This window comes from Talaromyces amestolkiae (assembly GCF_001896365.1).
Source record: "Talaromyces amestolkiae strain CIB chromosome Unknown scaffold12.1, whole genome shotgun sequence".
Classification (NCBI taxonomy): domain Eukaryota; kingdom Fungi; phylum Ascomycota; class Eurotiomycetes; order Eurotiales; family Trichocomaceae; genus Talaromyces; species Talaromyces amestolkiae.
The window spans coordinates 522,651-546,234 of NW_024468048.1; the positions used below are offsets into that span (position 1 = coordinate 522,651).

The 23,584-nt window shown below is 48.1% G+C and overlaps 8 protein-coding genes across 8 annotated transcripts; 4 read left to right on the top strand and 4 right to left on the bottom strand.

The window, feature by feature from the left end:
* Window positions 1-216: 216 nt before the first annotated feature.
* Window positions 217-1,512, bottom strand: BHQ10_006497 (uncharacterized protein; the record flags this gene model as incomplete). Its single annotated transcript, XM_040879089.1, has 1 exon — window positions 217-1,512. One exon carries the CDS (start codon window positions 1,510-1,512, stop codon window positions 217-219), a length of 1,296 nt encoding a protein of 431 aa, XP_040735001.1.
* An 839-nt stretch (window positions 1,513-2,351) lies between these two features.
* On the top strand, window positions 2,352-3,080 carry BHQ10_006498 (uncharacterized protein; the record flags this gene model as incomplete). Its single annotated transcript, XM_040879090.1, has 1 exon — window positions 2,352-3,080. One exon carries the CDS (start codon window positions 2,352-2,354, stop codon window positions 3,078-3,080), a length of 729 nt encoding a protein of 242 aa, XP_040735002.1.
* Window positions 3,081-3,416: 336 nt separating this feature from the next.
* Window positions 3,417-4,948, top strand: BHQ10_006499 (uncharacterized protein; the record flags this gene model as incomplete). The annotated part of the gene is made up of 5 exons (XM_040879091.1): window positions 3,417-3,582; window positions 3,639-3,667; window positions 3,717-3,979; window positions 4,027-4,706; window positions 4,758-4,948. 5 exons carry the CDS (start codon window positions 3,417-3,419, stop codon window positions 4,946-4,948), a joined length of 1,329 nt encoding a protein of 442 aa, XP_040735003.1.
* Window positions 4,949-5,420: 472 nt separating this feature from the next.
* Window positions 5,421-5,954, top strand: BHQ10_006500 (uncharacterized protein; the record flags this gene model as incomplete). Its single annotated transcript, XM_040879094.1, has 1 exon — window positions 5,421-5,954. One exon carries the CDS (start codon window positions 5,421-5,423, stop codon window positions 5,952-5,954), a length of 534 nt encoding a protein of 177 aa, XP_040735004.1.
* Window positions 5,955-7,323: 1,369 nt separating this feature from the next.
* Window positions 7,324-8,763, top strand: BHQ10_006501 (uncharacterized protein; the record flags this gene model as incomplete). Its single annotated transcript, XM_040879095.1, has 2 exons — window positions 7,324-7,386; window positions 7,444-8,763. The coding sequence occupies 2 exons, from the start codon at window positions 7,324-7,326 to the stop codon at window positions 8,761-8,763; spliced, it is 1,383 nt and encodes a 460-aa protein (XP_040735005.1).
* Window positions 8,764-9,431: 668 nt separating this feature from the next.
* Window positions 9,432-11,405, bottom strand: BHQ10_006502 (uncharacterized protein; the record flags this gene model as incomplete). The annotated part of the gene is made up of 5 exons (XM_040879096.1): window positions 9,432-9,505; window positions 9,567-10,260; window positions 10,316-10,593; window positions 10,642-10,980; window positions 11,039-11,405. The coding sequence occupies 5 exons, from the start codon at window positions 11,403-11,405 to the stop codon at window positions 9,432-9,434; spliced, it is 1,752 nt and encodes a 583-aa protein (XP_040735006.1).
* Window positions 11,406-12,891: 1,486 nt separating this feature from the next.
* Window positions 12,892-15,009, bottom strand: BHQ10_006503 (uncharacterized protein; the record flags this gene model as incomplete). Its single annotated transcript, XM_040879097.1, has 3 exons — window positions 12,892-14,159; window positions 14,207-14,480; window positions 14,530-15,009. 3 exons carry the CDS (start codon window positions 15,007-15,009, stop codon window positions 12,892-12,894), a joined length of 2,022 nt encoding a protein of 673 aa, XP_040735007.1.
* Window positions 15,010-20,620: 5,611 nt separating this feature from the next.
* On the bottom strand, window positions 20,621-23,467 carry BHQ10_006504 (uncharacterized protein; the record flags this gene model as incomplete). The annotated part of the gene is made up of 2 exons (XM_040879098.1): window positions 20,621-23,118; window positions 23,167-23,467. The coding sequence occupies 2 exons, from the start codon at window positions 23,465-23,467 to the stop codon at window positions 20,621-20,623; spliced, it is 2,799 nt and encodes a 932-aa protein (XP_040735008.1).
* Window positions 23,468-23,584: the final 117 nt, after the last annotated feature.

Genomic DNA, 23,584 nt, shown 5'->3' on the forward strand with positions numbered 1-23,584 from the left:
ACGAATATAAAACCGATACAAAAGACTACATGCTTGCATGCAGAAATATAGAAGAATGATTACACTACAATGCCTGTACAAACCTATCTCCCAGAATATATAATATCATGGCATCGTGATCGCAAAAGGTCCAGAATGCTGGTTCCTCATGATACTTCTTTGATGCGGCAGGTCCAGCCTGATTCCTGACTCAATAGCGGCAAGCTGAAATATATATCAGTACGATAGTTTCCATGAAATGACAACAAAGGAGACAAACCTTGCACCCAAGCACCACCCAAGTTCGTTATTCTTAATCTTCTTAGCAATCTTCACCTCACGAGATAGAGGCATCTCGTAACCAGTGTGAAGAAGACCAAGCATAAAGTTGAGGTCTAGACAAGACTCCGGACGACCTTCAAGTTCTTCCAAAGCTCCTTCAATACCTTCGAAAATACCCCAGTTGTCCTTTCCACCGCAGACTATCTCGGTCAAACGCTGTAGCTCATGGAGAGTGAAAGAGTCTGGCATTCCGAGTGGCTTCGTCCTGTCGTAGAAGTAAGAGAAGATGTAGACATCCTCCTTGGCAAAGGTCTTTTCGAGAGAAGGCTGGTGAACTCCGTTGAATGAACAAGGGGCCAATTTACAATCAGCTTCCTTGTGCAAAATCTTTTCGGTAATGCCGCGGCATTGAGCGGGTGCGGACAGTTCCTTAGGTCCAGTCATCGTAACCGAGACTTTGGGTGCTAGAGCATGGCCCTCGGGAAAGGTAAGATTGACCTGTCGTTGCATTCCAGGACCGATACAAGGGTTAGAAATTGGCCGATTCAACCAGGACAGATCAGTAGGGCTGGTTGCCAATTTAGCTTCCACGATGGACTTGTGAACCGCAGAACGGGCTTCCATGAGACCGTATCCAAGATGAGAGTGCTGGTAAAGGTCAAATTCCCGTCCACCGAACTGCAATTCGTACTTGTGATCACCCGGGGCAAGCTTTTCTGGCATACCACCAGATGGGCTGTCGAAGGTCGGTTGGAAAACAATCTGCGTCGAGGCACCGCCGAGATCGAAAACAGCAGCAGTGGGCGTATCGTCAGGACCACCAATCTTACCAAGAAGATAGTTGGTGGTGATCCAAGCATAAACACCCTCGTCACTTCCATCCAGGATCTGTATGCCTCCCTTTTCATCCGAGACGACAGGGAATGGATAGACAGTCTCCAAACGATGTCTCACGGCCTGCAGAATGTTTTTGCTAAGATCTTCTCCAAGCAAGCGCAAACCTGCAGTGGCTTTCACGGAAACCGGCGTGCACGACTTGTACTCATCAGGAACATTTGCCATGGCAACGTCCATGAGCACATCGAGACTCTTTGCGGCACCCTCGGCGTCTTCCTTGTACGAACTGAGACCGGATCCACCTTCTTTCTTCGGGGTCATTTTGAACACTTCGTCTTCGAGTTCTGGTGTCGGTCCGCAATTATTGAAGCGATAAACGTGAATACGAGAGCCGGTACTTCCTGCATCAATCATCAAAACGTATTGCCGTAAGGGCTTGGAGGGATCATGTGGCTTGGTGCATGTCTTCGTGGAAGCATCTGTAGTGTCGGACACACCTAGTCTTGTTAGTAACTGATCAACAATCTACTCGGCAAGAAATCTCACTTGATATATTAGGAACAGAGTGCCGCGAGGGAACCAAATACAACAAAAACAAAATCGCTCCAGCAATTATCAAGCTGGCCTTGACGAGTCGTGACCTTTGCGTCATGATGGATTTCTCTGAATGCATTGGCGAAGCCTTGTATGAATTACCAATCGGCGGCACCGCAGCAGGAGAAGACCGTTTCCGTGAGTGCGACGAAAAGACCGAAGACTGATGGTTTTGTTGATTGTCGATACTAGTGGACATGCGAGCAGATACCCAGGTGAGCGGCGCCTGCTTGCACGATGAACGAACCGAGAACTTTTAGGACGATGGCATGGATGACTGAACTAAACGAGTGGCATCCAAGTCAGACTTGGTGAGATGGCAATTGGCGAAGGCGAGCGAAAAGAAAAAATGAAGTTAAAAGTCGCAAGACAAAAGGGGCGATTCCTTGCTTGTTAGTTGACGGAGTATCAGTCTGGGCTGGGATAGGAGGAGCGATAAGTGGGAAGGAGCGCTAAGGTGGCGTTGCGGGTCTGGCCTGAGTCCTAAGGCACTCCACCTGTCACTCCCAGGTTGTTCCGTTTGCAGCTACAGCTCACGACCGATCAACAAAGACACTACACCATTGATATACTGAGATACCGAAGTTTATCTATCGTCCATACTATTGCTCCTAGGTCGATTCTCTTTTAAGACGACTGCTTTTGCATGCAGTAGCAACATGGCTTCCCTCCGGGGCACGGCTTCGACATCCCTCCTCCTTCGACAGGCATTCGCCGCATCACGCTACACAGCTACACGCCGACCACTTCAGACACCATCACGAATACAGCCTATATTAAGAGATCAAATTCGCACAATCTACCGACCAGCTGGCGCCGTCACCAACCCTATCGAAACAAACAGAGTTGTTAAGCCGCAACGCTACTCTCGAAAGATCAACGACGAAATCGAAGCCGATGTCATCCAGATCGTGGATCAAAATGGACAACTTGAATCACCAACACGGAAATCAAATATTCTTCTCGCGATGCGACGCAGTGAGCAAGTTTTGGTCCAACTAGATCCTGGAGATTCTACTCGCGTGCCAGTGTGCAAAATCATGAGAATGTCCGATTTCCGAAACGAAGAACGAGCAAAGGAAAAGGCCGTGAGAATGGCCAAGCATGCGTCCAAAACATCGACAAAACAGATAGAGTTGAATTGGTCGATTGATCCGCATGATCTCTCGCATCGGTTGAAGAAGCTGTCTGGGTTTATTGACAAGGGCCGGACGGTGGAAATCGTGTTGACAAAAAAAAGAAACAAGCGTATGGCTACGACGGATGAGATCAAGCAATTGATGGATAGTCTCAGAGCTGCCATTGAGGAGGCTAATGCTCATCAGACCAAGTCCATGGATGGAGAGATTGGTAAAACATTGACGATCACCGTGGAGAAGAAGAATTAGCGAGTTCTTGGATATTCTGTACTATTGCATTGTATATTACTGTATATACCCATCATAAAAAAATCTTCTGCAATTCTTTCAATTGCCACTACGAATCTTGAAATCACAGAGCAACACATGTGCTATCAACTTATGCCGCAAATACCATGCTCCCATTGGCCCATCGCGCTGACTAAGCCTCCCTAAAAATTTTGGGCGGAGGCTCGGCTTGACGACCTCAGAACAGTCGAGCTGTAAACACTTCTCCTTCCCATCATTCTTTCTCTCTTGTCTTGTTTCTTCCTTTCTTTGTTCATTCCATTCATTGATTGATTGCGATATAAAGAGGATTACATAATGGCCGGTATCACCAGATCAGTCAATCTCCTCTTGAGGAGCAGCAGGTCCTCCTTGTTGCGTCCTCGCGCTGCCAACCCAGTGCACCATGTCCTCTCCAACGAGAGATACGCAGCCCGCTCTTTTGCGACTGCTTTCGAGCGCACCAAGCCCCACGTTAACGTTGGTATGTAATTGACATGATTTGAATGTTACTTTGGTAATATCGACTGACTCTGGCAGGTACTATTGGTCACGTTGATCACGGAAAGGTGCGCATCTCGACATCAGGTTTTTTACATCACATTAACACTCATCTAGACTACATTGACTGCCGCCATCACCAAACGCCAGGCTGAAAAAGGCCTTGCCAACTTCCTTGAATACGGTGCCATTGATAAAGCTCCCGAAGAGCGAAAGCGTGGTATCACCATTTCTACCGCTCACATCGAGTACTCGACCGATAGCCGCCACTATGCCCACGTCGACTGCCCCGGTCACGCCGATTACATTAAGAACATGATTACTGGTGCCGCAAACATGGACGGTGCTGTTGTTGTCGTCGCTGCTTCTGATGGTCAAATGTACATATCCACGAGGTACTTATTACGGACATTGCTGATTAGAGTAGGCCCCAAACTCGTGAGCACTTACTCCTCGCCCGTCAGGTCGGTGTCCAGAAGATCGTCGTCTTCGTCAACAAAGTCGATGCCGTCGAGGACCCCGAGATGTTGGAACTTGTCGAGTTGGAAATGCGTGAACTTTTGACCACCTACGGTTTCGAGGGTGAAGAGACTCCCATCATCTTCGGTTCCGCTTTGTGCGCTTTGGAAGGTCGCAAGCCTGAAATCGGTGAACAGAAGATTGACGAACTCATGAATGCCGTTGACACCTGGATTCCTACCCCCCAGCGTGACCTTGACAAGCCTTTCTTGATGTCCGTTGAGGAAGTTTTCTCCATCTCTGGTCGTGGTACCGTTGCCTCTGGTCGTGTTGAGCGTGGTGTTTTGCGCAAGGATTCTGAGGTTGAGATTATTGGATACCAGAAGAACCCTATCAAGACCAAGGTCACCGATATCGAGACCTTCAAGAAGTCTTGCGACGAATCCCGTGCTGGTGACAACTCTGGTCTCCTTCTCCGTGGTATTAAGCGTGAGGATATCCGCCGTGGTATGGTTATCGCTGCTCCCGGAACCACCAAGGCTCACGACAACTTCTTGGTCTCCATGTATGTCTTGACCGAGGCTGAAGGTGGTCGCCGTACTGGATTCGGCGCCAACTACCGTCCCCAAGCTTTCATCCGTACTGCCGGTATGTCCCCTTAAACCTCACTTGAAGACATTCTTAGCTAACGGTTCATAGATGAGGCTGCTACTCTCAGCTTCCCCGGTGACGACCAGTCCAAGCAGGTCATGCCCGGTGATAACGTCGAGATGATCTTGAAGACACATCGTCCCGTTGCCGCCGAATCCGGTCAGCGATTCAACATCCGTGAGGGTGGTCGTACCGTCGCCACCGGTCTTATCACCCGTGTCCTCGAGCAGAAGGCTTAAATTACTCTCTGGTCAAACGAGAGTTCATGTACGATGACGGAGTGTATTCTTAACATCTTCCTTTTAGCAAAGCGCTGATATCAATCTGTCCGGATCTGGAGAAAATGGGAATGAATAGAGAAAAGGATGAATCAAGGAGGAGTTACTTGTTTCTTTACTCTGTTCTTTGATGTGTCTTGATTTGTCTGTATATTTTGTGGTTCGTTCATTTTCAGAAATTGTATTAAGTCTCCTCTTTTTTTTAATGGTTAGCCAAGATTACTCTCCACTTATGCTAGGTCAACAGGTTGATTGAGTCAGTTTGGTGTTGATGTTTTTCCAGATATAATGTAACATCTGTCCAAGATTATAGAAGTGACGTATACGCTAGGGACCTAGACACGGATTACCTCAACTTAACTTTCCCCCTTCGATATCAAGAACACTCACAACAATATACAGAAGGAAACTCCTCGAACAAAAATCATATACAATGGTCAACGAAATGAAAAAMCCCGCGGTCGTCGGCMCCTGCCACTGCGGCAAAATCAAATACCAAAGCAGCAACGCCGCTTACCAAATGACGTTCTGCTACTGCACAACCTGTCGTTCCCTCCACGGCGCACCATTCGCTCCTTTTGTGAATGTCAGGCGTGAGGAATTACAATGGTTTAGACGATCCCCATCGTCAACAAAAGAAGGGGACGACGAGTGGAGGAAACTCGGCCACTGGGATGAATCACCGGCATTACAAAAGTTGCAACTCAGCAAGGTAGCAACAAGAACGTTCTGCGGATCGTGTCATTCACCTCTGACAATGGTTTATAACGCTGTGCCTGATGAGGTGGGATTGGTTGCCACGACGATCGATGAGAAATTGTCAACGGCGCCTGTGCCGAAGGTTGAGCAGCATATTTATGTAAAGCAGAAGCCGGGGTGGTATGATATTCCTGTTCAAGAGGGGGTGAAGGTGTATGATGGACCTACAGATTCATTGAGGAAGTGGCTTGAAGATGCTGAGAAGTAGAGTGTTGATGTACCATTAATTGATCAAACCGATGTCAATGTGTCCATGTCTTAGGGTATCGAAGCCGAGTTTGAGATTTTCAGATCTGCGATGGCGAATAATCTAATACGTGCCATCCCAAATCAGACAGAATATATCCAAAATCATTTGGCAGGTAAAGCTCGAGACCGTTTGCTGATCATCAACTAACGACTCGGCTCGCAGATGTGATACATGTACTCCGAAGGAATGTCCATCCATTTCGGGGATCTCGCCCCAATTATGCTCCGCTGTTAACGTGTCTAGTCGGGTATGTTTCCGAAGATATGAGCCAAGATGTTATTTTCTCTTTTCCATGTCCGCAAGCTAAATAGAGAAGGTTGACGCTCAATACGCTCACGGTAGCGGGGATGGATGGATGTATCATTTGTTTATGTTTCAGTATATGTCCCTTTATTAATATATGTAGAACCCTGGTATTAGATATCAGAGACTGGTTTGAGGGACGCGATAGAGTGCTAACGTCAGGTACGAGGATGTTGTGTAACATGTACCTGACCAAATTAGGGCTTGTCGCTCGCTTTAGGTACCCAATCCAACCAAATACATGAATGGTCGCTGATTAGTATCATAAACTTGGTTTTATCATTTAGTGCTTAGCAGGTACTTCTTCTGTGTACCCATAAGCCGACTATCAGAAAAGCTGTATCTAGGTAAACGTCCGTTCTGCCAAGCAGTATATCCCCAACAAAGACTCAATGAGTACAATTCTCTATAAGACATTTGGACTGAGATCCTATATACATGTAGGTAGACTCATAAAACCCTGTTATTTTCTTCAAACAAACAGAATATTCCAAAATTTCATCAACTCCGATTCGGAGCATTCCAAATCTTGGGAAAACCATGTAAATCATTTCCAACTCGTCTAGAATCTCTCGGCCTATTGACGTACGATCCCCCTTCAGGACTACTTTCGACGCAAATCATTAGACATTCTAATAGATGAATAAACTAACAATACAAACAGAGAAGAATAGTAACTCCGTTTGAGTCCGCTCATCTTTCGAATCAATGATTCTGTGCAACATGAACCCCTGACTATCTTGCCTAGGTATCTGTCTTTGTTTTGTATGGAAAATGATTGACAGGTTGATTGCTTACCTAGCTTGTAAACATGTAGAGAGAAACGGTGAATTGATATTCGCCGTATTTCCTAATTATTCTTGTTTCTCTGTATAACTTCTCGTTTGCCACGGAATCGTCACTCTTTATATGAACAGTCATTCCCATATATCTTTCATTGATTTCTTCTTTATTCATATCCCTGTCTACCACTAATCGAAAAAACCTCTTTTTCCATTCATTCCAAAGGATCATAGGAGGCAAGATGAAGACTGCGGCCATTCTCCCTCTTCTTTGCGTCTTGGCTGCCTCGGCGCCTACTCCGAAAGTAAATTGCTTCTACTGACTTTGACAAAGACAAAGAAAGAGGCTAAAGCATAGATAGAAGGCCCCCGTGGAAGATGTCCATCGACGCCAGACTACCGATGTCGGTGATGCTGGACTCGGCAGTGTCCTTGGTGGATTGAAGGCTCGACAAGATGCTGGAAGTGACGAGAGCGATCCACTAGGCGGTCTCCTTGGTGGCTTGAGAAGACGCCAGTCTTCCGAAAGCGAGAATGGGGGACTCGGTGGTGTCCTCGGCGACCTCGGCGGCCTCGGCGGCCTGGAAAAACGTCAAGATACCGCGACTCTTCGTAGTGCCATTACCAGTATCACTGACGACCTGCCCGTCAGCGCAAACCAGAGACGCCAATCTTCCGTCTCGGGTTCTGATAATGACGACAACGACGACTCTCTTCTGAACTTGCTGGATGGCAGCGACCTCAAACTCGACGGCAACGGGCAAGACATCAACGTTGCCGACCTGCGTCGTCGTCAACGCCCCAGTCTGACGAACAACCGTGATGCGAATGGTAACAATGATGATACCCTCCTAAATGCAGTCGACGGCTCCCGTGCCGGCGTGAATCACAACGCGCAAAACATCTCTATTGCTAAATATAGGCGGAAGCGCCAGCTCCTCAACGGCCTCGGCGGAGAGTCCGAGTCCGTGTCCAACAGTGGAAATGGAGACAATGATGAGAGTCTTTTGAATCTACTCGACGGCTCAAGTGCGCAGGTAGATCACAATGTCAAAAATGTGACTATCCTCCGCCGCTACCAGCTCCAGCAGCACCAGTCCCGTCACGAATCCGTCTCCCTCGTTATGAAGGCTAGGAGATGGTTGAGCACTCTTTTCAGTCGAGATGCGCCTACTAAAACTACCACTGACAGCGGCAATGCCAATGACGATGACGCTCTGGTAAACGCGCTTGATGATTCTGCTGCCGCCGTAGACGGTAATGGGCAGGACGTCACTGTTCTACGTCGTCGACAAGCCTCGACACCAACACCATCTGCCTCCGCGGTGCCAAGTGCATCCGCAGCCCCCATCGCACCAGCCCAAGACCCTGCTGCAGCACCGGGACCAAGACCAGCCCTCAACGCCGCGGACGGCGACAACAGCCATTCCACCAACACCAACACCGGCGACAACAATCATTCCGACGACGACGCACTCGTCAACGCAGCCGACGGCTCAGGCGCAGACGTAAGCAAGAATTTGCAAAACATCACTATTCTCAAACACCGTCGCCAAGACATCGGCCACAACGACGAAGGCGACCACAATGCCGACGATGACGAGACAGTGGCCAATGCGCTTGATGGCTCTGACCTGAACGCAGATGATAATGCTCAGGGAGTTGATGTCGCGCCTCTTTAACTCCCTTTCCTCTATTTTTTCGGCAGATGGTGGATGCGTTTTTGGTGAGATTTCAGGGGGGGAATATACGTATAACTCGGACATACCTGTAAAGTGTGTATAGTCGTTAGTCGATGTTCGTTTGGTGTTTAAGATTTTGTAATAGAAATGGTTTCTACTTCTACTTACCTATACTAGTTGACAATAATTTCACTTCAAGCTTAATAATGTCACTTCAAGCTTAAAATGCTTCAGGGGCCACCACCTCCCCATGCCATGAAGTTGGGGCGTCAGCCGTATCACATCAAGTGATCCGTCCGACATTCAAGAGACCTGAACACCATTATCATGCTGCTTGCCGATTGCTGTAGCGTGCACTCAGGGGCGTCCCTCACAACGTTATCAGCAATCCCATATTCACGCTCGCAAATCAACAGAAAAATATATAGTAATATGTAATAATACAATTATTCTATTCCTTTTGCTAGCATATCAATGTATCAATGTATCAATGTATCAATGTTATCAGAGAAAAAAAGTATGTAGTACACAGTACACATTTCATGAACTGAAACGAAAAGAAAAATCAGACCGACAAACTAATTGGACAGAGGCAGGCAGGGCAGGGCAGGACATGAAAAGGAATGAAGAAAAGGAAAAAGTCTAAGTCATGCTTTTGAGAAAGGAAATTACTCGCGCGAAACGTCGCGGCCAAAGATCTTGGCTTTGATCCAGTCTGTGGCGACGAGGATACGGTTTCGAGCTATCATCAAATCACAATCAGCTCAATTCATACCCAGATAAAGAGGAAAAGGGGGACATACCGCTAAAAACCATACTCAAATACGCACTTCGCCAGAAGAGATATGTCATTGTACCGCCACTGGCAATGTTTCCACTCACCCAGCTGATATCGGCAACAGCGCGCTCCTTGCCGATGTACGCCAGACTTCCCTGGTGCGAGTACTGGAAGGGACCAATCTGTTTTGTGCGACGGAGCTGGCGCTGACGTTCCTTGATCTCGGCAAAGATTTCGTTGCGCGCTTCGTCGTTCTTGGCTTCTTGCTGCGCGACAGACAGTTTCTTGAGTTCGTCTTCGAGGGCTTCGGTTTTGGCCATTGTGTTGAATAGGCGGGCGAGGAAAGCGCCTTCTTGGCTGGCGACCTGGGCGGTGGGGGCGTAGTTGGTGATGGCACAGTCACCGACGGCCCAGATATTTTCAGTACCGTTGACGACCAAGAACTCGTTGACGGCGAGACCGCGGCGAGAGTTCTTTTGTGCGGGAATCTGGCTCATGAGGTCCTTGACGACGTCACGGACAGCATTACCGGTAGCCCAGACGAGCAGACCATAGGGAATCTTTTCGAGTTCTTTGGTTCCGTCCGGTTTGGTGACTTCGGCTTCGATGTACTTGTCGGTAACGTTCTTGACCATTGTTTTCGTGCGAATGGTGATTTTCTCTTCCTTGAAGCTGGATTCGGTGTATTCAATGAGTTGTTTGGAGAACATGGGCAGAATCTACCAAAAGTCAGCATATCCCATTTGGATCAAGCGAAAGAAAAAAAAAACATACGTTAGGCAAAGCTTCGACAAGCGTGACATGGAAATTGTCCTGAATACCAGGAATCCACTTGCGCAAATCCTCTTCAAAGAAATCTTGTAGTTCACCGGCGAATTCGACACCGGTGGGACCACCACCGACGACAACCATGTGCAAAAGACGCTTGACTTCTTCCTCGGTCTGGTCCTTGAAGGAGGCAGTTTCGACGCAGTCCATGATACGCTTGCGGATTTTCTGCGCGTCGCCGACTTCCTTCAAGAAGCAGGAGTGTTCGCGGACGCCGGGGATTCCTGCAAACATTAGCATTTACTCCTACGAGAAGAGACGGAAAAACTGACCAAAAGTAGCATTCTCAGCCCCGACACCGACAACCAACATGTCAAACGGAACAACAGTATGCGACACATCACCTTTAATCTCCGAGTCATCGCTGATATAAACCAGGCGCTTCTCGTAGTCGATCTTGGTGGCTTCAGCTTCGTAGTATTTGACGGTCGCCTTCTTGTGGCGGAGGATGTTGCGAATAGGTTCCATAATCGAGCGATGTTCAATCAGACCGGTTGTGCAGGACGGGAGCAAGGGCGTAAAGAGGAAGAAGTTGCGAGGCGAGATGACGACGACATTGTAATTTTCAGTGTCGAGTTTCTTGAGGAGACTGACCGAGCCCCAGCCGCTGCCTGTATCCATTGATTAGAGCCCAAAAAAATTCAATTGGAGTTGCAGAGAAAGACAAACCGAGAATGACCAAGGTCTTCTTGGATGGATCAGGCTCAATCTGCTCTGCAGGATGACGCAAAAGATAGATGCTATATCCCAAGTATCCCGTACCACCCAACAGCCCCAACACGGTAAGACGATACGTCCATCTCAGGAATCGGAATCGCTTCTTTTTGGGTGCTGCTGGTGCCGGGACGGGAGCTTCAGTTGCGTACGCGCGACGAGCGAATGTCGAGCGCTGCTTCGATAGAAGCTGTGATGGGGATGGTCGAGTCTCGAAAAGGCGCGCTGACGATGATGAAGATGATGACGCAGAGGAAAAAGATTTTGTAGCTCCTCGCGCGAAAGCTGCTGGCGCAGCAGCGATCCGTTGACGGACCAACATGATTGCGTAGTCAGGACTACGATATCAATCAATGTTGTCAATGACAGTTCAAAAGAATGGTGGGTGGATAATTCAATGGATAAAAGTCCAGATGGACAGGATCCTGGAAAGTCGTGCTAGGTAGTGCTAGACACGGCGGAATGCCGATTGCTGCTCGGCGGAGTCGGCAGGCGGGTCTGGAAAAAAAGAGCGTACTATGTTAGGGTAGTAATTCTCTTTTGGGTAAGCCGGTGTGTCTCTATCTCTCGTGTCGAGCCTGTTTTTCTTCTCTCTTCTCAAACACAACAGCACAACAATATAACAATTACAATCGCTGTTTGAATATCGATCTACGTAGCCGAGGGTATACTACAAACATCGACAATTGATTCTCCAACTTGAGTCATATCAGCTGGCCCAACACCCCCGGACGTTCCCGACTTTGACTTCCCCCATCTACGGAGCTTTACTCCAAAGACAATTGCCTTTCCTAGTACTTAGCCTGCGTACTCAATCAACCCGGCTAATTCAGGATCTAGATCTACTCCATAAGTAGATGAAGAATATAGCCGATGGGGCTACCTACAGGCTATACAGGTCACTGAGCAGGCAGGGAGCTCCGTATCTCCGTAATACTACAGAGTATATCACCTAGTTATCTGTATCTAGCCGCTCAATGCGCCATACAAGCCCTCTACGTACTATTCCCAGCGTGCGGAACCGCATGTGATACACAGCAAAACTCTGTGTTGATCCATGATTCACCATTGCCCTTTCCTCCGTATCTTTTCGCGCCAGCTCAGTCACGGAGTAAAATACCGGTCAAGAGGAGATCCTGTATAACACTCGTTCCCTTATCGTCAAGTCAGAAGCCCTCAATTGAGTCAATTCCAGACCAGACCAGACCAGACCAGTAGAATCACACCCAAATCTCCGTGTTCTTCGTAAATAAATTCGCAAATAATTTGTGCCGGAGCGCGCGGTGTAGGGCCTACAAAACACATACAATAAAAAAACAAATTTAATCAAAAATTTAAACGGAGTTCTCCCACGATCAAACTGATCAATTGAACTCAATTAGGAAACTGCAACCGGGCCGGTTTCTTGATATAGAAGTTCTAACCCAGCGACACGATTGACTTTATCATCTTGAAAGAAAAATGCTATAAATCCACATTGTTTGTGGTAAGAATTCATGTATGCTAACTAAAGACTAACGCCACATATGCTAATTGTCTCCCCTCCATACATGCATCGAAAGTAAAAGAAATATGCAAGTAATGACTGCTCTGAGTTTGGGCTCAGTGTATGCTCGAGATGAGAAAAAGTCAACCTCCGGTTTTTGTCTAGATGACGCCATATGATCCATGCAGAAAGAAAGATAGGAAATAACTCGATAGAAGCACTCTATCGCGGGTGTTTGGGTTTGGGTCATCAATAGTAAAATGGCACGCTCATAAGCCAGGTAACAGATAATTTGTACAGGATGAAAGTAAGGGGACTGTGACTAGTATTGGCTAGGAAGGAAATTCGGTTGTTGGGGAATGACTCCTTGCGGTAGTCCGTCGTGATGGAGGTATGGCAACACACCGGTGCGACGTTCAGTAAAGCTCTTGCCTAATGGTTGGTAGTGCATCTGGTCCATTGACAGGTGACGGGGTTGGTGTAGGGATGCAGACGGTGGCGGAATGAGAAGAGTATTCACGGCGCGCACAGGGCGGTATGGTGAGTTGCGGTTGACGAGGAAGAAGGACGGCGAGAGGTGGTTTTGAGGTGTGTGCACGTGGAATGCGGAAGATGGCGAGACTGCATCTGATGATACCGTCGCGGAATACGGACTCTGTCGTCGAACGGGGTCTGGAAGAGACACGGCCGAGTTGTACAAAGCCATCGGGTTGGAAGTTTGCGACGGAACGACTGGCGCAACCGTTGCAGACGGAATTTGTTGTGACCATGTTGACGAGGGATTGAACACTGTCGACATCGCGCGGACGTGAGGGAGAGGAAGTTGCTGCGGCATTGTAGCTGCAGGCAAGGTAGGCGGTATCAGAGCAGTCGAAACGGGCTGGTAAGTGGTAGGTTGACTCAAACGAGGAACAGGAATTGCCAACGACGGCACCGACAGAGGCATATTTGCACCAAGGACCGGTGGGAGCACCGGTACAGACATCGCAGCCGCAGAAGACATCGCAGCCGCAGAAGACATCGCAGCCGCAGACGGCATCGAAGTCGCAGAAACTGGCAGAACAGGCATCGGCGCCGAGTAGTTAGACACGGCAAATCGTTTGCTTGGATTTTCTTCCACATCATCCTCCCAGCTGCGTTTGCGTGAATACGGTGGGAATTCGAGGTTGGGTAAGGCCCGAGGCGAGGTGTTGAGCCTGTAAGGAGTTGTAGTAGAATTCCAACCTGGTCGTGATTGAATCTGAGGTTGTAATTGTGTTTGCGGCTGAAGAGGGTGTGTCGACGGTGGAGATGGCATTTTCGATGCTGGTGAAACAGGAAGATTGTATCGTCTAACATCTGCTGTGGGTGAAATCTGGTGCACAGGCGTTGTTGGAGCGAACTCGTTCTCTGGAGGCATACGTAAAGCTTTTTCGAAAAAGTCCGCAAACCGACTGAGCTTGGAATGCCATTGTGTCCATTCTTCTTTAGAAACGAACAGGTTGTACCGAACGTTGCTGAGGAATTCGACTTCCATGATGTGAATTTCTTGCACGGTGATTCCGGAAACCTCAGCCCATGTTTTGTTTGTGTACGTGTTGTCATCGAGGACTGTCTTATTAGTTTTTATCAGTGTCAATCTGATTGATAGTACTCACATTTATTGCCCATCATCAATGCAATCGTCATCAAGCGAAACTCGCTCCCCTTCTTTCCACGAACTCCAGGATTGAACTTTTTCAACCGGTAGATGAATAACAAGGCGAGCAGTATAACATTCTGACTGACTTGCGTCGTGGACAACACGGTCGCTACCCATTTCTGGAATCCGATTGTAGGAAAAGCTTCCTGGACGAGTGCGTATTTTTGCGGTGTTGACTCTTCGATCGTTTTGAGTTTCGACGTCTTTTCAAACCAGAACAGACAAGCAATCTAACAATTAGCTTGAATAAAAATACTCCAGTCATATCGTGCTACACACCTGGGCTGCGAATTCGGGCAGATTGCCTCCATTCTTCCTGATAGAAGTAGGGATCTGCGAGTACGACGGCAACGACTCCTTCTCACTTCTCTTGTGGCTTTTTTCAGTCTCCTCCACTTGCACGACCTGCTTGTTCATTGGGGGGAGGTAGTTTGGCGCAGCATTTGACACGGTATTTGCTAGCGGCACACGATTCGACGAGGATTTGGCCGCATATTGACCGTTGTGATGGTGGTACGCATACGCCGATGACGGAGCGAGCTGAGAATTCAGAGCCACGCCGTTCATGTCGGCGGGAGGCGTGGGTAATCCGTCTCTCAAGGGGGCAGACCAGTTCGGCAGCCCCGATGAGATTGGGTTCAACGTAAGCTTGCTGAGAGACGCGAGCGGCGAGTATGGTTGGTAGGCGTATCGGTGGAAGTCCGAGGCAGGAGGGAATGGCAGCGAGAAGGATGGATATGAGGCGAGTGCGGGCGACATGGAGGTTCCTGGAGGGAAGGAACTGGGGATGGTGGTAGGAGTTTTGGTTTCATGAGTCAATCATGAACTCCTCTTTCTCTTTACCTCTTGGTGGTTTTTGGCGGTAGTTGGGGTGATGCGGAAGTTGACGTTATTTTCCGTAAGGTTGTCTGGCCAAAGGAAGGAAGTCCCCGCTGACTTATTGTTGCTGGCAACTTGCTCAATATGTGTTCACAAACAATAACCTAAACAATCAATCAAGGATGCTGCAGTGCAAGGCAAGTGGTGCATTCACCCTGGCAGATGGAATGGACGTAAATGTAATGAAGGGGGAGCCAATGCACAGCAAGAGCCTCCCATTATTTGAAGCAGACTCGATCTGTCGGCTTTCAGTCCATCTATCACTGAGCTGTCTGAGCAGACTTCTCAGTTCCCAGGACTGGTGGTTGGTCAGTTGAGCAAGTATTGGCTGATTGGCAGATGGGCAAGGAAGGTATGTTTCTTTTTCTCGTTCCTCAAATGGCGAGACGGGTTGTCAAGGGGGCCTCCTTAGATCGTTGTCGCAGTATGGCTCTGTAGTATGCTCAGTAGGAGTCAAAAGAAAAGAATTTGTACATCGAAAAATGAGGATAAAAAAGGAAAGCACGGCAAGTGATAAATGATTACCTCATTGATGGTATTCCAACTCGTCGGCATTACTGTATGTATTATATACAGCGTTGTATCAATACAGTAAGTGTATTAATGCCACTACCAAAGAACATCCCTTCATGGACTACTACTTTGACCACCAGCAGAGAGGCTTGAGAAGAGGAAAAAGTAAATGGGGGCGTCAATAGTCACGATGCTAAAAACAGACAACAATGCCATCTCAGCCATCCATCCTGTCTTGCAACAGAATGAATCACACCTGCAGTTGAGTATGTACCAAGTATTGGGTAMTATCTACTATGTAAACGTATCAGTAATACAGAGACAGACTAGACAATCCACGGAGTTAGAAAGATGGATGGACTAAGAAAGACAAAGTTAATCAGGTCCACTATGCTCTTAGTACGTACAGCGTACTCGCACTGCAATACGAAGGCAATGAAGGCAAAAGGATGGTTGAGTTGAAACCACAAATTTAGTTTTCTTAATTAACCCCAAATCTTTTATTTTAGTTGGTCGCAGGTCGGCGAGGGCGGAGGGTCTAAGACGAAAACAGGTAGTGACTTGGACTTTGTCCTTTAACCCTGCAAATGTGCTAGCTGTTACTAGGTTGCTACATAGTAGACTTCTGACTTGCAAGTGCTAAGCCATGGCGAGGGGTGGATTCTGGATGGCACTAGTAAATTGCCAGATTCTGGGCCCCATGCCATTCGCCTGCTGGCAAGCCGAGCAAGCCTAGCAAATTCAAGGATACAACCGGCGATGGATGGATGGGGTTTGCCTTTTTTTTCGTGTGGATTTTTCCTCGGTTTTTTCTTTTTCCTGGCCCTGTGCTGGCCGCTATGGAGCATGCGACTGCTACGGTCCAGTGTACACCGGCTCGAAGAGACATACCCAGACCCAGGCAATGGTGGTATCGCGGTATGTACAACTGCGACGACGTACGGAGTAGATTAATAAGTTCATTAAATTGATATCATACCTCCTAGAGCTAGTACAAGGAAATAGGCAGGATTGACGCTCGCTTGGGGCTGGCTCGGTTTCTGATTCGGCGTTCGGCTGAAACTGCTGGGACTGCTGGATATGTAAGACAAAGACCTGTAATAAGACGTGCCAGTCAGGTTGGCATGATTGGCAGTGTGATCGGCTGTCTTTGTAGTAATATTAGATGGCTCGTAACTCCGCTGAGACTGATGTCTTACGCCTGACTAGCAAACCTCTCCATGCCCCATAGTCATACGCACACTATAGTTAGCCAAGTCGAGTCCCTGTACTGGAACTATGTATGGATCGCTGATTCATGATACGACGATACGGCCTGATACGCGGGAACAGATCATTTCTGCCGATCTGATTGGTTGTAAGGGTGTATGGTCATGTTTGGTACGGCTAATTTCGTCTTCAGGCTTTGGACTCGACAAACTGACACGCCTCACCATGCATTACATATTAATTCGACATGTGCCAGTGGTCATATGAAATGAGTTTCAACCCGAGCCAACTTGGCGATTCGTGAAGAATCAGAAAGGGGGACGGTTCGGCCAATGAGCGCAAAGTAACAAAAATGAGAAGAGGCGTCGGTTACTAGCTAGTCGAAGTAGAGCCTAGCACCTGGTGGGTAAGTACTACCACGTAGTATATACACTGTCCAGCGTATAGTAAGGAGTGTATGAAAGGAAGGCTGAGTGCAGGAATGAGCATATTACATAGTACGTGTAGCACCGCTAGCCCCGAAAAAGGACAGAGCACGCATGCCGCCCTAGCCCGAGAACGGTTATATTGGCTGACCTGAACGGGACTAGCATATATCCATTGCTCATTCTTTCTTTTGAGTCGGAATTCTTTCTGCTGATACGTGGTACTGCGACTGACATCAGGCATGCGCGGCAAACGACGAGTCAAGCTACCAAGGCTCGACAGGACTGATTGTGCTCAAAGTAAAAAGTGATGATTGACATCCCGCCTGATTGGTAGAGTCAAGTACCAAGTACGGAGTAGAGTCAAAATACAGACGGACAATACACGGAATTGCGCTTGGTGGTACGATAGCCCTGGGAACGGCTGATGAGGGCCGCGTAATATTCGTATTTGCCCGTACTATGTGAGTACTATGGTAAGTATGTATCTCAGCGGCCCACCTGACCTGCCGACCTGCTTTACAGTTAATTCGACAACGACAGTCTCTCTCTCTGTCTGACTGGTCCACCAGGCTCAACTTACCACACCAACGTATCTATTCCATATCCACTCCACCGTCAACGACTTACCAACCGAGAGGTCAAAGACAATCGCTTTCATGATCCATCTGCGAGAGTCTGAGATCGACTTACCCACTCCATCCTTGCAACTTGCCACGAGCGGCATTGCGTTGCGTCGTTTGAAGTTTCAACCGGCTTATTGATTGCTAGCCGTCATTCTTTTTGTCCGGATGATTCGTTAATTGGTATGTACTCTTTAGACTGGACGACTGCAAAGGCAAACTCTATGTAAGACGCCGGAGCACTGGGCTACTAGCCCCGGTCTGGTCCAGTCTGTGCGTGCCAGAGTCTATGAATGAGCCTGACTGACCACACGGAGCAGAGCACACACTACTAACCACTAGCGGTCGTACCGCTATCCCCTAGTTAACTGCTGTACATACATACGTACTTTTGCCTAGTAGTCAGTCGGAGGACGTACCGCCTATCGCCAAACCTGCTTTACATCCAAGCACCCTGATTCGTGCTTTGAGACCGGTCGCTCGCCCGTCGCCCCTATGCCATGCCCATCCCCGTCACTTACGCACTCCGTAAGTGCTAAGTACTGGCGATTTGCAGGGTATGGTAATTATGAAAGTCTATGATCCATCTAACTAACGTCACAGACTCCGTCTCCTTAAGAGTAAAACTATATTACGCGTTCACCTATGTGCAAGGTCGACACGAAACATATTACCAGAACGGAAATTGAGCCGGCCCTCACAATCCAACTTCCAGCCTTCGTTTCTCAATGATCAGATCGACTAGATTGAATCAAGTAGTAATACGAGTGATGAATGGATAAATAGATCATCGGCGTCTGTGACTTGCCCGCCTCCCACCCCGACTGTGGTCATGTACTATGTATGTATGCTGTGAGTGTGTTGTGATGGCTGGATGGATGGATGGGATGTGATGCATGCAGGGCAATGCATTTCGCTGCCTACACTGCACTACGCATCTGTAATTCTGTACTTGACTTCTCACTCGGAAAAGTGAGCATCGCTTGACCATTTTGGTCCTGTGCGCTTCCTCGGTTTGCCCGGGTTTAATGGGGACTATTGATTGTATATATCATACACTTCGTCCGTAGTCCGTACCTAGGTACGAATGCAAGTGTTTAGTACTCGTGACTCGATATTTCAATATAGCGGAACACGCCGGATACTTGGATCGTAGTGGTGGACACTGTGTGGAAATGGAAGTGTATACGAATCCGATCCTCATTGGAGCTGAAAACGCGGGTCATATACCAAGGTATGTTTGAACTTTGACCTGGTTTACCAAGGATTGATTATCGGGCGGTACGGCGAAAAAATGTCGGTGAATAAAAATCGATATATTCGATAGCATGACTAGGCATGTGTAGGAACTCTACAGGACCAGGTAGGTAGATGAGATATCCATGCATCATCATCACGTGGAAGTCGGTTGATTTGATAGGTACATGTATGTAGGCTGATGGTGTACTACGTATTATCTGATGCTTCCCATTAACTAGGATGTCTTAGGTTACATAAGTATCATCAAGGATGTTGTTAACTGCCTGCTGCCCCAGGAGGTCCTGCTCAGCCTTGCTGAAACAGCCAGCGTACTACGTACGTACGGTCATAAGACAACCAACCTCCCTGGGGCAAGGAAATACTGATCATCGTCAAAACTCTCTTTGGTTGAGTGTAAGAAGGTTTGATGGATTGTCAGACTCGCCCAGATGCGCAGATACTTTCTTCATTTTACATCCATGTAAACCTTACGCTTCTGCCCTCTTCATTTTTCAGTTGAATGTACTAAATTATTTGGCCCCTCGCATTGATTCCGTCCTCTATCTCGAACTTTGAGCATCTGCCTAGAATTCAACGTACGTATTTGTTTGGCTACGTAGGCCTGTCATTCACAGCCACGGCTGTTGATACATTATCCACTACCTAGTCAGGCTGTCGGGTTGTCAAATTGTCAGGCTGTCAGCCTTTCTTCGTACAAGTCGTAGTCGTTTCGTTTCACGTGGTTTGTCCTCCTTGATGTACTATGTAATAGCCCCTTCCGAGACGATGCGATGCCCAGGCGAAGGATGCGTGGCCAGCGCTTTCTGGCTAAGTGACGACGGCCGTATCCAAGGTAGTGTAGTAGCACTAGGATATTGATCCCCGCGGCTTGACAGCAACCATGGGCATTTTGAAATTTTATGAGTACAATGTTTTAGGTAATGTTGGTGGAATTCCAAGGTTGTCATCGTAGTACGACAATGGGCCTTGCTTCGTGTGTATCACGTACCGAGGTACAATTGATAAGTGAGCAAGTTGCGGGCTGCGCCTTGCTTACTTCAATACTTCCAAGATTATCTTTTCTGTGCTATTGTGGTATATTATATCCACTGTGCAGTAAGGGAATAGTCTTGGAGATGCACATGTGGTCAACTTGATTGATAGTTTTGGTGACACCCTTTTGATTGTATGATGTATATATATATATATAGGAAAGGCACCTTGGAGGATCGATATACATGTACATACATGTATGTAGACCTTGCAGCACATTGAAGAACAATTTGGATTGGAACATCAAGTCAAAGTCACCTAGCCAACCTTGAAAGTGTATTGAATAAAAAATTAAGACATGAGTGAAGTAGATTGATTATCATACAAACATGACAGACAAAGATCAAAGGTGTATCACGACAAACTATTTATATCAGGTGTATCATAAACAAACAGCAAAATAAAACGAGAGACCGCTGAAGACTGAAGTTAGAATAACCACCCCCTCCGCTCCTTCCCATTCGCTTCCTTGGGAATTGATTCTCGACTGGCATTCCGGGACCTCCCTTCTAATTGCCTCAAACTCTCAATCTTTTGTAGTGCGAGTTCGAGGGTTTCCTTCTTCTTAATTACGTCCAAGTGCTTACGGACACGCGGGTCTTCGCGCGCAAAGCGTTCGACTTCGCTGTCGGAGAGGTGGCGGCCAAGTCGTTGGTCGAGTTCGCGGGGGAAGTTGTAGTAGAACTCGGAGAGGAGTTCAACGTTTAGGAACAGAACGGCCGTTGAGGTGAGTTTGTCGGCTACGACGTCCAGAAAGACTTCGGGGCAGTAGTATTTGTTTTTTAAGGAGGAGCATTGCTTTGAGCGGACAGCTAGCATGCGCATTTTGATGATGTCGGCGCGGTCGCGGAGGAATATACCCTCTCGGCCTGAAGAGTCAGTATCGAGGTTGACAAAGTGAGAAGACGACGTACCTTTCTCGAGTAATGCTGCACTAAATCCACCAGCACCGCCCGCACCATTCCCATCCAAGACGACATCGCCTTTTCGTACTCGGTCTACAAAAGACATGACATCCTTGAGCTTTCGTTTGCCGATCTGGTCCTCTACTCGTTTCAGTGCACCCTCGCACGCCGTAAGCTCCTCTTTCAACACTTTGCCGACACTCTCGCGTCCCTTGGCCCATTCGGGGTCTTCAACCTCAATCTCAAACTTATAAGGCTTGATACAGTTCTCGACCTGGTCGCTGGTGCTGAAGAAGCGGTCGTTGAGAATTCCGTTGCACGCCTCCATAATAGCATTCTGCGCGTATGGGTGCGTTGCAAAGGTCGACTGCGCAACGAGGTGCTCAACATGTTGTTGCAAAGCACTAGCCACGACCGTAGTTGCTACTCTGCCGATTCCGAGCTTTGTCAAATTCGATGTTGAAGCATCCAGTTTCCGGTGCCAGTAAAGATTCTCCGGGTCCGCTTTTGGGAGGTCCTTCAAAGGATCTGCTTCCGCTAGCGCAGCTGCAAGATCCTCGACTGGTTTATTCCAATACCGTTGAGCGAGAATATCCATTACTCTCTGGTCGAGCTCATGTTTAAGTAATTCTCGCACTTGAGGACGCCCAAAGCTCTCCGCAAAAGCCTTGAAGGAATGCTTGAAACTATCCAAGCTCTCTGCCAGATACGACTCCGCACTAAGAGGCCGGTCGTTATACTGCACCTTGAACTCATACGTAGCCTCTTCCAATTCCTGGCTGATGGCATCTCTCGTGCCTGCGAGACTTCGTGCCATGGTCTGCTCAAGAACATTCATTAACTTCTCTCGAAGTGTCGGAACGCCAACAGACGTCTCCGAGTCCGGTCCGAAATAGCTTGGGTGTGCTGAAAAGTATGCCTTTTCATTCTTCACAATCGCGTTTGTGATATTGCCGCTGCCGCGAGAAAAGAGTGTGGAGGTTTGTGGTGCGCGGGACACAACACCAACGTATCCTAGTCGCAACGGATATTTCTTGTCGGTAAGTATACTGGCGCCACGTTCTGCATCTACCAGATCCATCTTTGTTATCACACCAATTGTGCGTTCGCCCCGCGGATCAACACGTCGGCTTGCACGGAGAGCGGTAGAGTTCGCCAGATCGACATCGGCTGCTGAAATGGCGAGAATGATATTGGGTGCTTGGATGTACTTGTCGCAAAGATCGGATATTTTCTGTTTCAATTCCGGAGGTTGATCGCTACCGGCGACTTGAATGTAACCTGGTAGATCGATCATTGAGAGATCGGGAACGTGTGGTGAATATATATGTAATTGGATCGGATCGTCGGAAACGCAGTCCTTATCGCTTACAGCCAAATTCAAATCGGTTAAGGTGCGTTGGATCTGTGAAAAATCTGTAATCTTTCCTAGTCCTAATGCAGGGAACTCGCCATATTCTGCCTGCGCGTTCGGAGTGTTGACCAGTGTAAGCTCAATCGGGCGGCGAGTCACCATATTCGAGCCTTTCGGAAGAAACTCGTGTCCAACAATGGCCTCCAAGACAGAGCTCTTGCCTGAAGATTGCGATCCGATAACAACAATTGATGGCAACGTCAGTGTATTTGATTGTCCGACCTGGGTCAGAATATTCCTAATCTCAATCATCTTCCGTGTCAAAACCATCATCTGATCATTATCCGCTTCTCTTCGTGTTTGATAGTCGCCGTCGTCTGTATTCTCATAGGCGTAGGCGCTTCCAGCTGCTGCACCGGCAGCCGCAGCGGCGACCTGGGTGTCATTCGGAGGTTTGTTTCCGCCGCTTCCTCCATCCCCGCCAGTCGACTCTTCTAGACGAAATATCTTTTGCATCCATTCGGGAAGCTCGGTTTCGTCCTTGACTCGCTGCCAACCGCGACCCGTCTGCGATGCGACATCCTGGAATCCTTGGAACAAATTCGACGCCGCTCCGCCAGCAGTTTCCCAGCCTTGGTTGAACAGATCAATCGCGTAGTTGCCGGCCTCTGTTAACCGTCAGTTAACTAACTACACAAACAGAGAGTAAGACATACGAGTTGCCTGATACTGCAAATAAGCCACCCCCGCAATCATCGCTCCTCCAAACATTGCCGGAATACGCGCCAACTTCAGGGCTAATCGTGGTAGTATCCGTGCAAACGATATATTCCGTACGGCCGGAACATTGTTGTGAATAGAGCTGGCACCGACAGGCCATGCCCGGCCTCTAACTGCGACATTATCGACACGTAAAAGACCGCCGGTCCGGCTGCCGACAAAGTTGGCATGGCGAGTCAGCAACAGACCTCTCCGCAGTTGCGGAGCGAGGCGTTGGGAGACAATCCTCCCGCTCATGGTGAATCAGTTCTCATGCGCTGTAAGACGTAGATATCGAAGTTCGTATCGACATGATCGCGAAATGTGGGTTTTGATGCAAGTGCCGGTTGAAGAGATGTAGGGAACCTAGTTAGT